This window comes from Buteo buteo, chromosome 12 (genome assembly GCF_964188355.1).
Source record: "Buteo buteo chromosome 12, bButBut1.hap1.1, whole genome shotgun sequence".
NCBI lineage: Eukaryota > Metazoa > Chordata > Aves > Accipitriformes > Accipitridae > Buteo > Buteo buteo.
The window spans coordinates 20633546-20650278 of NC_134182.1; the positions used below are offsets into that span (position 1 = coordinate 20633546).

The following is a 16733-nucleotide window of genomic DNA, read 5'->3' on the forward strand; positions in this document are numbered from 1 at the left end:
CCCCAGTCACAGCAAGAGTGGTCCCAAAGTCCAATATGTTCTTTTGGGAGTTCTCCACAATACTTTTCACTTTTCAGAGTGACAAGTGGCCTTCTGCTGCCAGTCAGTCATGCTCTTCTGGGTGGAGATGGCTGGCCCTAGGCTAGAAGCACAGTTCAAATGGCAAGTACAGGGGTTTTCCCACATACAAATATGAATGAAACCATTTTTTCAGTCCTTTTCTCTGAGCACTACCTCTTGTTTGAAGGTAGGTGAAAAACAATCTAAAGCAAAGGAGGGATATCTGTATCCAGAACATTTTAATTGGAAGACAGTTTAATAACAAAATTGCAGCCCTAGCCATATGGCCTTCTTACTCTGTGGGTGTGTGTGTGTTTTCTTTCAGTAGCAATGTGGCATAGCTGATACTAGCCGTAAAGCGTTTTCTACAGAAAAATAGGCAAGCCCAGCTCATTTCCAGTGCATGATAATCACTAAGTCTCCCATGAGTGAACCTCTGATACTTTTCAGCTAACGATTAACCTTAAGCACTCCTTCCCCTTATGCATTTGGGTTAAAAGGGCAATGTGGAGACTGAAAGCAGTAGTGGTGAGTGGTTCATTCTCTAATTCTATGGACTAAAGGGTGGAGTCATCTGACAAAGAATTCAGGAGCAGCAGGTCAGACAGTGAAGGGACTGATCTTATTAGGGTTGGAAAAGAAAGAGAAAGTCTGTCTTGTGAGCAGGCTGAATTCAGGATGTTTATGAGCTTCATCATGCTGCTTTCACTGGTGCCAGCAATGTTTGTATGGTACAGATGGCAGCTGTTGATTTTTCCATTTATTCAGCTTCATACTTTTCTTTGTTCTGAGGAGTCTGCTGTAATTAGCGACTTTATAGTGTTTTTTTGTACAAAAGTCTAGTGTTTAAAGCAGGGCTTTACTTGTCAAGACTATAACATTCTATCCGTGACTCTATTCATATGACCCCGGGTAAGTCATTCAACCGCAGTTTTCAGCTTCCCAGTCTGGAAAACAATACCAGTCTCAGAGGGCTTAAGTCAGGCTTCATTCATTTGATTGAGATCTCTGGAGAAAAGTTGTTTTAATAGGAGAAAAACACTGTGATTCACATTCTTATTAAGCCATAAATGTTCTCCCTTTATTCTGGATAGAGAAAAGATGTGGAGGATAAAATTTGCCAGTTAGTCTCATTTTATATAGGCCTGATACCTGTATGTTCTGTTAAAAAATTCTCCAGGGCAGTAACTGGGAACATGGATGTTTGATTCCTGGGCGTCCTGGGTAGCACATGTCTTGGGACAGCAACCTATTAACTACTGAGCAGGGACTGGCAGCAGCAGAGCAGCAGCATGCCCCTACTCACCATACACAACCAGCAGATCAGCTGGACTCTGCTGCTGGTACTAAGGTATCTTTTACCTGCTTCTGGGTGCTATGGTGTTCCAGCTGCTGGAAAAGCAGGCAGAGACCCACTTTCAGCTGGAGAAGCTCAAGTTCCTGCAGAACTACACATGCTTGGACAGGCAAGCCCTGGAGCAGTTTGTACAGGTAAGAGGAACAGGCTCCCATTATTTTTGCTCAAGCATTATTTTGGTTAGAAGAAATTATACTGTTGGGTCCAAACATGTCATAAATTGATCTGCTGTCCATGACATTAAAGGACTAACTGTACAAGAGAAAGACAGAAGTTTCTCAAGCCCATTCACATACCTCTTTATCTTGATCTATTGCACTTCTTTCTTTTCCCAGTCATGAACTCCCAAAATATGCAAATCTGCTGATGCACCTTTGTGCTACCTTGCAATAATTTCAACTTCATGGTTTTCAGATCCCTCATTAATTATTACATGGGAATTATGCATGGGGACAAAAACCAAGAATCAAACCTACAAGAAGTAGCTTGCCCTTCCAAGGTTCTCCAGTCCAAACCTGTGCAAATTCTGCCCTTCTTTCGTACTAGAAATTGCCAACTGCCTTTGAAGATGGTCCTGCAATTTCAGGCCTCTAAAAAAATGATAAAGTCAACCATCATGAACTGTGTTATCTATCACTTATAATGAGAGATAAAGGGCTCCTGTTCAATATGGGTTGTCAATGACATCTTCAATTACATTTTAATCTACTCTTCAAAACTGGCTGGAGATAAATTACTAGACCTTTCATGATATTATTATAGACATATTCTCATTCTAGTATTGCAAGAACTGGACAGAAATCCTTGAACTACCACTTTCTTCATGCTCAAAATTTATCCAGTTACAGAGCTGGGTGCCTAAACAGTTTGAACTCTTTCTGCCACATTATTAAACCTGGTAGAAACTCTAAACATGCTGCAAGTTTACACTGTCCAAGTCAGAGGACTTCCACAATGGTATATGCTTTTGATCAACAAAAAGCCTAGATTCTGTAAATTAATTTAAGCAAATAGTGAAGTTCAGATCAGAAAGGGAATAGAAGGCACCTGAGCCTCTGTCTACAAGGACAATGTTCTGATTACTAATACTGTGATTATTTCTTGTGGAACATTTGGCATTGGCCAGAAAATGAATAGAGTTTTCAAGAACTTACATGACTAAAAATACATCTGGTTTTTTTCAATTTCACCAGTTGGTGATATTATCTGTCTTTCCCTTATCTCTGTGATAATGATCGTAGAGGAGAAAACCCTGACTCATTCTAAACCAGATTGGGATACTTCATAGGATTGAAAGGTTTAGTTAAGTCTCCGGTACCCTAGAAACCTTAGGGAGGGTTCACACATGTCCAGATTCTCCTCTCTCTGGCTCCAGTGGAGCTTCCTTAGCACTACCATGCCACTCAGAGAATCACATTTTGCTGCATCTCTGCTGAATTAGATACAATCACTTGTAAGCTGTTCCAGACAAAACCAACTGAGGGCACCAAATTATCATCTACAATGCACCAAGCTTCAGAGTACTTACACTTGATAGTCCTCAAGGTAAATGTAAGTGCAGGTGCCCACTGACTCACCTGTCATCTGTAAGACCTCTTAAGAAATTTGTCCAGCTCTTACTAATAGTAGGGAATAGAAGTCTTTCCATATTAAATCTCTAACTCTAAAACTAATGCAGGGAAGCAATCATGTGTCTGTACATTTTAACTATATGGTTAAGGAGGCCTGTTCATCTTGTCAGAAGTTCCAGTCTGAAAAGTCACAGTATTCAGGCTGTGGTGAGACACAGCCACTAGATTCAGTCTGAGCAGCTGACAAGTATAAGGTGTCTTGTCTTATTGCCAGCTCTTTAAACCTAAACCATGGAATCTGAGAATCAACCCAGGTTTCATTTTGCATATCCATTATCATTAATAATAGAGTTACCACTTATAATTCATTAACTTTTTATTTGACTGTGCGTTAAGCAAATTCTTGCTATTCTATGTCCATAAACTGCATTGGCTATGCTTGGTTAAGACTGCCTAGCTGAGAGGTGGCCCTCAGCTGCAGCTCCTAAGCTGAACAGCCTGGAGCTTTGGGAAAGTGCAAATCCAAACTCTGTGATCTAATACGTCTCTGGTAAACATACTTTGATCAGGAAAGTATGCCATTCTGACAGCATAACTGAGAAGCAAATTCATTGAGTAAGGAGGTACCTTTTTTAAGTCCCTGTTTTGACTACGTCCATACTTTTTCAGCCCCAAAGTGTCCTGGTTTCAGCTGGGATAGAGTTAACTGTCTTCCTAGTAGCTGGTACAGTGCTATGTTTTGAGTTCAGTATGCGAAGAATGTTGATAACACTGATGTTTTCAGTTGTTGCTCAGTAGTGTTTAGACTATAGTCAAGGATTTTTCAGCTTCTCATGCCCAACCAGGGCACCTGACCCAAACTGGCCAACGGTGTATTCCATACCATGGGACGTCCCATCTAGTTTAGGAACTGGGAGGTGGGGGGCAGGGAATCGCCGCTGGGGGACTGGCTGGGTGTCAATCGGTGGGTGGTGAGCAATTGCCCTGCACATCATTTGTACATTTCAATCCTTTTATTACTACTGTTGTCATTTTATTAGTGTTATCATGATTAGTTTCTTCTTTTCTGTTCTATTAAACCGTTCTTATCTCAACCCAGGAGTTTTACTTCTTTTCCCGATTTTCTCCCCCATCCCACTGGATGGGGGGGAGTGAGTGAGCGGCTGCGTGGTGCTTAGTTGCTGGCTGGGGTTAAACCACGACACAAAGGAACTGATATAAATATAGACCGAGAAGACCAAATCCTTGTCCATGACCGTAAGTGGCTGCAATGTGCATTGGCAGGGGGACAGGAGCAGAAATGGCAGGCAGTTTTTATTCTCTCCACATCCTAGTATAGCTTTATGTAGGCTTCATACACTTACTGCGAATTATAGCACATTGCTTTTACTTACTGGCTACTTCTGCTCCCAAATGCAACAGCTAATATTCATCAACCATTCAACAGCTACTCTGTTTGCACTCCAGCCATAACCGTTACCTGAGTTGTAGATGGAAAGGAGCTAGGAGCTGTTATAACTCTCCCACATGATAGGATTCTACTGGGCACAAGGATGCCATTTCTTTCATGGGGTTGTACTTAAAAGCAACAATCATACCAAGAAATCTGGCCCTGTCAGACTATGTCTGAAGTGTTCAATATTCAACATTGCCTTACTCTTCCATGGGCTTCATGATGTGAAAGTTGGCTTTCATGATGTGAATGTAGCTCCTCTGAACTCTTGTGCATTGAAACAGAAAGAACAGACAAGTGTTCCTTACAGGGATGAATTAAACCTGTGATTATTTTAGACATTTCAAAAGACTCACACCTCAGTAGCTTATGCTTGTTCCCTCTAACCAGAAAATAAAATAGTCAACTCTAGGTAATTTGATGTGTCAAACTCTTCCCATTCTAAGAACAGGCTTTTAATGGATAATGTAAAGTTCTTTGTCATACTGAAAAGAAACTCTGCTGACACTTCAATCATGAAATCACATATGATGATGCCTAGCAGCCCTATCTGATGATCTTGATTGAACTGTAGGATTTTTTACTGAAGGAATAACATTATCTATTAGACTTAGGATACTCAATCTACCAGCACAGATCAGGTAATATTGCAGAACCTATGCAAAATCAGATACCTTGTAGCAGGTATGTTCATCAGATAAGCAATCCTTCTGGCAGTGGTCAACACTTGAATCAAGAAAGAATATATTCTTTGGTCTCATACTCCTGGAACCAACTAAAGCTGTTGAATCCTGCTCATGTCTTGCATGACACAAAAGTCTCTGCAAGAGATGACCAAGTAATTCCTTCAGGCATTTGGCAAAATAATGAAGGCTGTGGCCTGAACCTCGAAATTGGTATGTAACAAACAAGGGGATTCTTGAAACCCCAGCCACTGAGCAGAGGGTAACCAGCCAGCCTCCTTCAGAGAAATCCACGGGAAGAGCAAAGGAACACAGTCTTCACTAAGGCAGCTAACAAGATATTTGATGCATAAATAGGAGCAGCTTTTCTTTTGTACATAGTAGTTTTGGTCATCTGGTAAGAGCAAAGAATATTTCATTAGCTAATCTTTCAGACTAGGTGAATCCTAACATTCATTGAAAATTATTGGGAACTCATAGCCAAAAATAGTAATTCATCCTCACTAGTACTTACATAGAGGAAACAGAAATGAGCATGTTCCCCATGCCCCTCCCCACAGACACAGCCATACATTTACACATGCCCAAATTAAAAACTGGAATGAGATGACTAGGCTAGGGAAGGAGAGAACAGGAACTGCCTTTATTTTTTATGGCATAACTTCACTTTCCCAGTTTGGTCACTCTGGGGACTCCCTCCACTCCCTTCCCCTTAGCCTTCAACTAGTTATGGAACCTATCCTACTTCAATGGCCACTACTCCAGTGACAAGAGTTCAAGTTCCTGGCCAGCTCCATTTCCAAGTTTTGCCATGTCAGCACATGGCCATTTTAGTCAAACTCTACCCTGTTACCTACACTGTTCATTGCTCTGCTTGCTCAAGATTGAAAGCAATATTACTTCTGTCTTTTTTTCTGACATTCTTCCTGGTTTGGTCTAATGGGTTGCTCATCTTTGCTCCTTTGACCTCTTCTGCCTCAGGTCCTCATGGAAGCATGGGAAAAAGGGATCAACCCAGAAGGAAACTCTACAAATCCCAGTAACTGGGACTTCAGCAACTCCTTTTTTACAGGAACTGTTGTCACCACTATAGGTGAGGTACTCTCTTTCCTTATTAATTGGGGTTTCTTCCAGCTGTCCTGTAAAGCCCCCAGAAATGTGCAACTGGTGGACAGAATACCTCTGCAAGACAGTCTTGACTGTGGGTTATGGTTTTCTATTGTTTTGCAATTACACCTGTTATTCTTGTGTATCCAGCATACTACACCTGCAAAAAAAAAGCTGAGTGCCTACTTGGTACATGCAATATCATTTTGTACATGCACAGCACATCTTGAGGTTGCTTTGAAGCACTCATTTGCACTCGCCACAAACTCAGAGACCTATAGAAAATTACAATACTCTTTAAAAATAATATTTTTCTTGTTAAATTTTCTGTTAGTAGTAGTGAATGCACAGGGCCTCATTATACGCTATGGCAATTTGTAGGCAGATTTAATTGCAGAAAATCATAGGTCCACAGCTTCCTGAAGCTTAATGTAGTTGCGCTTCCAAGCCTAGAAACTTCCCATGGTGGCCTGCAGCCTGAATGTTAAGCCTTTTCATGTAGCTGTTTTCTTCTTTTTTTCCAGGTTGTTGTAACCTGGCCCCCAGCACAGTGGCAGGGCAGATGTTCTGTGTGTTTTATGCCTTATTTGGAGTGCCCCTCAACCTAGCCTTCCTTAATCAGTTGGGGAAAGGCCTCAATGCTCATCTGATTACCCTGGAAAGATGGGTGCAAAAGCCAGGCCGTACTGAGATACAGTGTCAATCTATCATTTATTTCCACTATTTTAAAACTAATTAAAGTTCTCTTCTCAGATAGGTACTGCAGCTGCTAGATTGGGTTTCTTGTGTATGCCTACATTTTTCTGAACCACAGCAATTACATGGCCCTCTGTATCAGAAAATTGATATACTCCATTTATCTACAATAGCTTTAAAGCAATTTGCTTTTGCTTGAGGGACTCTAGATTTACCTTTTTAAAACCCGACTCAGCAAAACTATTAAGCAAGCGTGGCCTCAATTTTGAGCAGGGTCCTTAAGTTCTGGTGACCTTAGTACATACATACATTGTTGAATCAAGCTCTTATTATCTAGCCTATGCTAGCATCTATCCAGAATCTAGCTCTACACTGTGCAAAGACAATTTGTTTTTATTGGCCTGCTAATCTGGCTTGAATTACCTTCCCTCATTGTGCCAGCAATTTAGCACTTCCTTCCTTTTCTTTTCTTGAAATGTAAATACTCCTTCTCCTTATTTATAGTTTATTGGTGAGTCATTGAACTAGTCCAGATGTATTAGAATAAGGGAAGCACTGATAATAGAAAATACATGAAGGTCATTTACAACGAAGTTAGTGCATGTTTCTGAGTAAAGGTTCAATTAAATGACCTTTAGTTAGGGCAAAGGGAGATTAGGTATGTTAGATATGTTGGAACATTTCAGAGTTCTGGCACAAGTTTTTTTCTCTTTTTCGTTTGTAAAATCTCTAAGTCACTGCATTCTTTACCTACACTGGGAAAGCTATAAAGTTACTGTCAAATGCAGACTTGGTTTATATGAGCAAGAAGTTCTTTAGCTGCATAACCTATGTCTGTTCCCCAAATGCATGCAGCTCTACCACCAGAAGGATTTTCATGCTAGTATAGCTGCATCTTTCCTGAGATTTCTAATTGCACCTCAAGGATGTGATTTTTTTTTTTTCCCCCTAAACTAAGACCTCATTTCTGGCAGAACTCCTATTATCAGACAAAGCTTTGGAGCTGTATCTGCTTGTTCACTCTGAAAAACCTCTTCCAAGAAGGTGGTTCACCTCCTTTTAAACACAATTTAGTCACGCTTTGGGAAATTATTTACAATCAGTTTTTCTTGACTCACTCTCCCCTATATTATAGGTTTGTACCTGAAAGTTCTTAAAAGCCAGGGTAAAAAGTAATGTTGTGCATTTCAGTATAAAATTTTATGCAAACTTTATTATCTAATTAAATGCTATCACACTTCTGGAATGAACTAAATGAGAACAGATATCAACTATAACCTTGTTGATCAGTAATTCTTGAAGTGCTTTGCAAATGAGGTAAGTATTATTATACAGCTGGAGAGACATGGTACATAATATAGAATTGATTTGTCAAAGTCACCCAGTAGGCTTACAACAAGTTTCTCAAGTTCAGCGGACTATTTTATATGTGAGATAACAGAGAGAGAGAAAGAAAAACACGATACCTGGACCTTCTACTTTATAAACAGTGGTTTGGCTGTTCATCCAGTCACTATAGGTGCACGCATAGAAAATCATACTCTGGTTTGAATGCCCTTGAGGGCTTTTTTAAACAATTGCAATGAGTTTGCATCAGCCCACACATCACTAGTCAAAAGTTCACCAGAGTGTGTTCCCTGGAAATCTGTGAGTTCCTGATCCTCAATCCTAAACTCCTAAAATCGCTTGTCATGACCCATCCACTGGCCATTCTGTGTACCTATCTATTGCACACATATGTTGTAACTTATCTCCCAGAAGGCAGACATTTGTACTGAGAGACACAGATCTGCCCTGTGCTGACAGAAAACAGTTCTGCTCTGAATGTTTCTAAGTTAAAAATAAAACAGGCAAACTGACTTTACTTAGATTTCATCCAAACATATTTTTGGCTGAGCTCTTTTTGTAAATCTTCGGAAGCAGTCATGGTGAAGAGAACCCTAATTTGTTCTTGCCAATCTTTGTATCATGACTTATGCAATACTTGGTGATTTTCCTCAAAGACAGGAGCCAATTGATTATGAGAGCATCTCCACTTGACTTGAAATTGTAAAGTGAGTATTTCATTCCTATGGTTGCCATAATAAGTTTGAAATTATGACTTGAGCATACTTACAAACTCATTGCAAAAAGCTTTAAAAAAAAACCTTCATTTTTTTCCTAATTTTGAGATTTTTTGGATTCATGTACAGTATCTCTGTGCAGGGTAAACAGCAAGGTCAGCCTGCAGTGCATGGAAGCATTGGTTTATCCTTTCTTTTTTGGACATTGCTCCCAGCTGGAGTGGGTTTGTGATTCAAGAGCAAAACAGACCCAGCAATTTCCACTAGACAACTGCTCAGTGCAGTTTAGCTGTCATCTTCCTTTTATCTTTCAGGTGGTTCAAACACTGTCAGTTGCAATCTTCCTGACCACTGGGACCTTGATTTTTCTAGTGTTCCCACCATTGGTCTTCAGTTATGTAGAAGGCTGGAGCTACGGAGAAGGCTTTTACTTCACCTTCATCAACCTGAGCACCATTGGATTTGGGGACTATGTAGTAGGTAATAAAGAAGGTGAACTGGATTGAGCTTTGTTATTAGTTACTCTAGTATAAAGCTAAATACATAGAGCACAGATATCCATTCTACCATAAATCTGGTACAAGAGTGAGCTGGCCCAGTCTGGTAATGATGAGCTCATGAATTATATGACATGGGCATTTTTCTCTTGGCAGCTAAGCTGAGAGTCACCAAACTCATTTCACATATGCCACTGAACACCCATTCAACTGTGACTCTGTCCAAGCTGGTACGAATGTGATCCATGAATGACAGGTGGAATACAAATGAAATCTCTTTGTCAGTATTAAGCCTTTGAAACATCCTCTCCTAACAGTGATTTGTTTCAGCAAGTGCCTACCATTCCCAATAAGAAATCATGTCAAATATGAAATGATCAGTACTTACAACGGGGATAATATTACTGACAACCCCAGGACACCTGTGAAAGAAAACAAAACCAGTGAGATTACATAGTCTTTAGAGATCTAGGCTGAGACACAGCAGTAGAGAGACATGAGGGGTTATTTTTCCACCCACTTATTTGAACAAATGGTCTTAACATGTTATGTATAGTGTGTTTATTTGTTAAAAACACGAGGGTCTGTTACTTCACGAGTAGTAGCTCTCCTCTTTTAGAGGTCATAACTATGTCCCAAAAGAAAATAAAAACCCATCCTGTGCTGAATCTGGACACTGTGGAGTTTCATGATGATGTGGATGACAGAGACTAAATGGGTGGCTGCAGTGCTGCCCTGTCCCTGTATAAGCTGCACCGATTGTCCATGCTGTGGAAATACCAAACTGGGAATTAAGATTCCCATAACCACCTACTTAAAATGGCTGCATTTCCCATATAATATTCTCCAGGTAATTTTGAATCCTGGTTACTGAGGTATATCACCCTACAAAAAGCAATAACTATATCTCTGAGGTAGTAAACCATATCTTTCTAAAGCATCTGAGATCCCCTGTGTGTCTCTTGAGTATAATATGGCTAATATGGATTCAACATTGGGTTTCCAAGATGATGTTTTTCTTTGTCAGTGGCTAGGAACACTCGATTTTGTGCATCCTTGATTAACAATAGATATGGCTATTTTTATTATATATCTTCAGCTCCAGAGATTTGATGCCAACTGTGGTAAGCTTAACCTGAGAGCTGGAACACAAAAAGCAAAAAGCTCAAAGATCACACAAAAAGCTCATAGATCACACAGACTTGTTAAACATACACTTTTGAAGGGGGTGGAGAGGGTATATGAGCATTATGGCAGACCAAAGCTATCAAGATTAATATGCAAAGTTTCCTGGATTTTTCAGGCACAAACCCCAACAAGCACTATACCCCAGTGTACAGGAGCCTAACTGTGATATGGATTGTTTTTGGCTTGGCCTGGCTAGCTCTGGTCTTCAATGTGGGAGCTGATTTGATGGAAAAATTCCTTCAGCTAAAGTGGCACAAGCCTGACTTAAGTTTGGCAGAAGGACCCGCCACCAAATTGGAAGATGAACCTAAGCAGCCTAGAATCCACATCCCTAGCTGAGCAAGTACACAGAAAGCAGTCTTGAAAGCTCATCTTTCATCTATATCTCACAGTAAGCAAGCCCTGTGGATAAAGGACTAAATCACAGGTTGGGGACTGTTTCCTAAGGAGGAAATGTTTCAGATGCATTGAAATTTCCACACACTGTGTAGGCATCAGATAATTAAAACCTCCAAAGAAGTAGCACGCGTGGTAAAACAAGTGTCCCAAGATTCATTTTTACACCTCTCACTCAACAAAGGCAACTTCCCCTGAAGTAATCAATTATTATCCTTTCTCTTTCTCCAGTAGAATATAGTTCTTATGGTCACTCATTTTAAAAAAGTCCAGAGTGACTGCCTCCCAGCTCCAATGACAAGTCATGTCACCAAGAGTCTCAAGTGGAAAAAGTCAGGTACAAAAATCTTTCTGCATTTCAAATCAGAAAACAAACAAAACCACAGAGGAATATCGACAGTAATGACCACCTACTTAATGACATCCATCCAATTAAGATTCAGTTGATGTTGTCTGATATTAGCAGCTTTCATATAAAATGATAACATTTCTTTACTTCCTGGTCTAAAATGCTTTTCTTTTAAATTGTACAGAAATTATGTGTCTATCCAGCGCTGTCTGGACTGTTACAATTCATTTCAGAGTGAACTGACAGCTCAGAGCAGGTCCTTTATCACAGTTAATTTCACAGCCACTTGAAAACAGCACTTTAAATTTAAATGCAAGCAGACTTCCTTATTTCCAGCCAGATCACAAATATTATTTGAGTCTAGCATTTGCTTTGGGCCAGTTCAATGAAGAACTATCATGCACCATACAGAGATGATGCTGTCCATTTACCTCTAAACAAGGCTGATGATAGGCTCTTGTGTTAAATCTGATCCTCAGTCATGCGCATTGTGTCACCTGTGAGAAACAGGGAGTTTGATTTTATCACCGGTATTGTAAGTCAAAAGTAGCAGCAGCCATCTCCAAAGAAGCAGAAAAGCCAAAGAAGGACATTTAAGCACCTTATGACAGGCTAATCACTGAGATGTAAAACTGTAGTCATACTCTGTATTAAAGTATACTACAGAAACTTGATAAAACAATTATCCATTCATTGAGTACCATACTAGATTGTTTATAACCATCACTAACATGTTCCATGGGTATGCTTGTAATTATGTACACACTGCTATTTATTCAGTGTGTTTATAACTCATACTAACCATCAATTAATCCTATAAAACTCCTTTATAAGTGGAACTAATGTAAAGTGTGAGTGAAATATGACTGGGCATGTAGACTAGCTCCAAGCTAGCCTATGGCTGACAGGCTAGAGTAACATCAAATGTCAGCCTTTCAGCAGCTGCTTTGATATTTCATTTTGGGGAAGTGTCCATAAAACATGTAGAGATGTGTGTAGGTCACAAATCTCTTCCACATACCTTCTGTGCTACATTTTTACTTCTGAGGAGCGTCACAACAGATGCTTGTTCTTACATCTGACTTGGTGCTTGTTTTCTTTGCTAGTTGCTGACTCCTGCATAATGCAGTGTGGCTGCTCAAAATCTGAAATGCTGGTATGTAAGAATGCCAGCTATGGTTTTTTTAACTCATTTCAAAACTGAGTTTTCAAACACTTATCACATCTAAGATTTCCCTCATGTCTTACCACTACCTACCTCACAGATTTTATCTCCTCAGTCTTTGCACTGATCTTTCTGTATGCCCTCAGCTATTCCCATAAATCTGTGCAACAGCTTTCTTTGTAGCCTCTGTCACCAAGGGCAGCCAACTCTCTCCTGTCTGGCTTTTTGTATCTTTGCAAATCTCACAGGAAACTTTCTCAGTATTCTCTATTCTTCAGACATAATGTTTGCATATGCAATTGCTAACATCATCACCATCACTGTACTCTGTACCTGCCTTGCATCAACACTACAAGACATTTTAGGCCTGTTTGTGTGAAAGACAAAACTAAAGTTCTACTGACTTTTATATCTAACCTGTTCCCTTCACCTTGCCTTTTTCCATGCCTTCCTTACTTTATCTAGCCACAGGCAGCCACAAAACATGCACCTGTCTAAAGGTGATCCTATAGAGTGTTGTACACCATGCTGCATGCCATAAAAAATGATAATGAGGTTTATCAGGGATAGAAAGCATGCATGGACCACTTACTGGCAAATTGTTAAAATCATTCTTACTTGACATCTGACAGCAGGGCATTTGGATTGCTTTTACTGCAGTCCAGAAAATTGCTTCTGTACCTGATACTGATTTTGCAAAGTAGCAGCATGGTGAGACTATCTTCTGAATTCTTTGCTACTGCTGCTTTTAGTAAGGCTGAAAGTAGCTGCAGCAGTTCTCCAGCTGCCAGCTGGAAGACTGAAAATGGTACCTTGAATCAAGCATATGGCCATGTTGAAACAGAAAAGAGAAAGATACTGATTACCTCTCCTGTGTTACACACATGATAGAAATTTCTTGCTCACTTTGTCAATTTTTCAAGTTCCTGAAAAGATCCTAAAGGTCATGCACATCTGTAATCAAAGTTACTTTGAGATACATACTTGGAGCACTGGCCCAGTTCTTGAGCATGGATGGATCAAGTGCTTTCTAGTACCCTTCCTTTAAGAAAAAGGTAGTAGTAAACATGTATCAACAGACCAGCTAAGAAAAATAATGTGGAAGAATTGTGCAATCACAAGGGCTTACAAGGAGCCAGAGGAGTGCACAAAAGGGACTCTTCTGCTCTTTTAATAACTCATTTTACCGGTGGTGCAATCCAGCACAGAATGGAGATCACACAACCTCCTACAAGATGCTCAGCTCAGATGCATGGAATACAGCCCTTCTGAAGCCTCTGAATGTAGCTCTGTGGCTTGTGGCAGAAGCAATGGCCCAGGCAGCGTCCATCTGTGATGTGGAAAAGTAGCACATTGTCCTGAGCAGCTACCACTTGCAGTCCAGTGCAGGACAAGAAGCAAACATCCTTCCAGGCTTACACTTACCTTTTAAGCCTACTCAGCAAGCCTTCCCTCATCCTCAGATATATTGGTACCTTCCAGACAACACCAAAATATCATCTGCAAATATTTGAGCCGTTCCCTCTGGAGATGTAAATAGAAGGCTGACACACAAGTGACATTTCTGACAATACTAAAGAAAACCAGCCGTTAAAATTTCATATGAATCTGTGAAGCTTTATTGTGAATCTTGGTCTCTTCTCTTCCTCCCCAAATTCCCTCTAGCAAGCACATGCTTGATGTCCTGGGTTTTTGGTCTTGCTTGTAGTTACAATCCCCGAGTCTCACCTGTAATTTGTTTTATATAATGTAATTTGTTTTATATAATATATCTTTAGTATAAACATTAATTGCTATATGTTTAGTTTGTAATGTTTCAGCATGGTTATACTTAGTGTGCTTTGTATAAACTATCTGATTTTAATGTGGTTAAAATGTCAAAATGTAGCTCAGATGTGTTTATTTCCTGATCTTAAATGAGAGAGGAAACTTGAGTATATATATACTTTTAGTATCTTTGCATCTTTTCTTTCTCATACATAATTTTTAAAGAAGGCTTTTTTTATTTCCGTTTTAAACATCATTCAGTAATGAATAAGTTGAAAATGCAGAGTTAAGACTGAGCAATGAGCAGCATAACTAGTTTTGTTTTAAGATTGCGTTTAGGATGATATCTTTAAACTGGAATTGGTCTATCCTTTGCATGTTAAGTTTTGCATCCTGCCAGTAAAACTATGAGTTAATGCTAGTCAGTTTAAAGCACCTCCCAGAAAAACGTGAATTAGCACATTACCAGAACTGTTTCAGTGGTGCAATACCTGTTCGAAGGCTGCCTTATTTGTAATAGTACAGACATTCCCCTGGCAAAAAAAAAAAAAAAAAAAAAAAAAAAATCCCAGGGCAGTGTGAGAAGTCATTACCATCTGACAGCACATAAAAGCATCCTGTTCAGAAACTTAGTGGGTGTATTGTCCTTTATCTCACAACCTGCAAACTTTTTTTACACCCAAAGTGATTTGGTTGGTTTTTTCTGTTGGTGAGGGAACAGAGGGGAACATTTGATGTAGTCCTATACAAAAAAATAATTAATCAAATAAGTCCTGGGAACTACCAGTGCAAAGAAGGTACTCCCATCTTTCACGGGAGAAACCACAAGCAATAAAAAGACACACAAGCTTATTACCTTTACAATTGCTTATATCGAAGAGTCGTTATCAGAAACACCTGTTTGCTGCCTCTTAAATTAGCTTAGCAGCTGAGTGAAGGAGGAAACTGGAGTTATGCGAGTTGCTGGTATGGTGATCTGTAACTGATACTAGCTGGTCAGATAAGCAATTCGGTTTGCTGGCAAGGGTGTTGGGTAGCATCCCTCCGAGGGACAAACGTGCCTCGGTGCGCGTCCTCGCACAGAGAAGGGAGCCATAAGGCAGCTCCACGCTCCGGAGAAGGCAGGTGGGAAGCGGAGTAGCGCAGGAGAGCGAGCTGCCGCAGGGGAACGGGCGGAACCCGCTGCCCTGGCCCGGCCCAGCGTGGCTCTGGGCTTCTCTCCCCGCCGCGGAGGGTGGGAAGGGGCAGGTCGGGGGCAAGCCGGGTGGGGGAAGGCCCGGGGGAGGCGCTGGGGGCCGGCCGGGCGCCCTGTCCGGTCCGGCGCAGCTCTCCTCCCGCGGGCGGCCTCGCTCCCGCCCCCGGCCCGGCAGCTCCTTCAGCCCCGGGGGCGGCGGCGGCGGGGCTGGTGGTGGCGGCGCAGCGGCAGCGGCGGCGGCGCTGGGGCGCGCCGCTGCTGCTGGCGGCGTACGTGGGCTATGTGGGGCTGGGCGCCGGCGTGCTGCAGGCGCTGGAGCGGCCGGCCGAGGTGCAGGCAGCCCGACACCTCCTCCAGCAGCACTGGGAGCTGCTCGCCAACCACACCTGCCTGCAGGGGCCCGGCCTCCAGCGGCTCCTCGAGGTGAGCCCGTCGGCCCCTCCGCCGGCGCGGCAGCGGCGGAGCGAAGCACCCGCCCAGCTGGGAGCTGCCGCGGTAGGCGCTGCCTTCGTCCTGGGGCCGGGGGGGCGGTTATTAATGGCAGGAACCTCGCCTCCTGCCTGCGAGAAACTTAAAACTTTCTTCCTATCTGTATCTATGTGCACACATAATCCTGCCCCGCAGAAGCTGCCCGCGGCGTGGGAAAAGCTTTCCGCTCCGGGGCAGCTCCGTGGGCGCAGGAGCGCGGAGCGCCGCGTTGCTCTGGGCCGGCCGGCACGTCGGGCTTTCTCGGCTTGTCACCGAGTATTTCGGCCCTGTTTTCTGTCTGCTGGTAAAGAGTTTCTCTTGTTCTCCGCTGTCCTCCCACAAGTTGTGGGGTTCCCGAGTTTTTAAGGGATGCGTCCTGACGGAAGGACAGTGGCAGAGTTTTCCCATTATATGGTAATTACCTGGGGTTAACCGCAGGTAGGCTTTGTTTTGGTGTTGAACTTATTAAGAATGAGTTATAGTCTGTGACATCTTACAAGTGGTAAATTCTAATGGAGAGGCTTTGTCGTGGCAAGTTTAATTGGTGTTTATACTAGTGTCAAACTTTTTCAGCTTTTGTTACTTAAAAGGGAATAGAAAATCCTGGTAACACAACTTAAGGTATCCTTACAAATGTTTCCGAGGATATTTGCGGGGTGGTTGCAAAATGTAAAGCAGGACCAAATGCAGTCTTATTAAAGTATAAATGGATGCATTT

General features: G+C 41.7%; 1 protein-coding gene across 1 annotated transcript; it reads left to right on the forward strand.

Moving 5' to 3' along the window:
• Positions 1-1352: 1352 nt before the first annotated feature.
• On the forward strand, positions 1353-11014 carry LOC142038008 (potassium channel, subfamily K, member 16-like). The gene is given in 6 exon segments (XM_075042932.1): positions 1353-1414; positions 1416-1551; positions 6106-6217; positions 6756-6917; positions 9300-9470; positions 10791-11014. Coding segments are annotated over 6 exon segments (867 nt in total).
• Positions 11015-16733: the final 5719 nt, after the last annotated feature.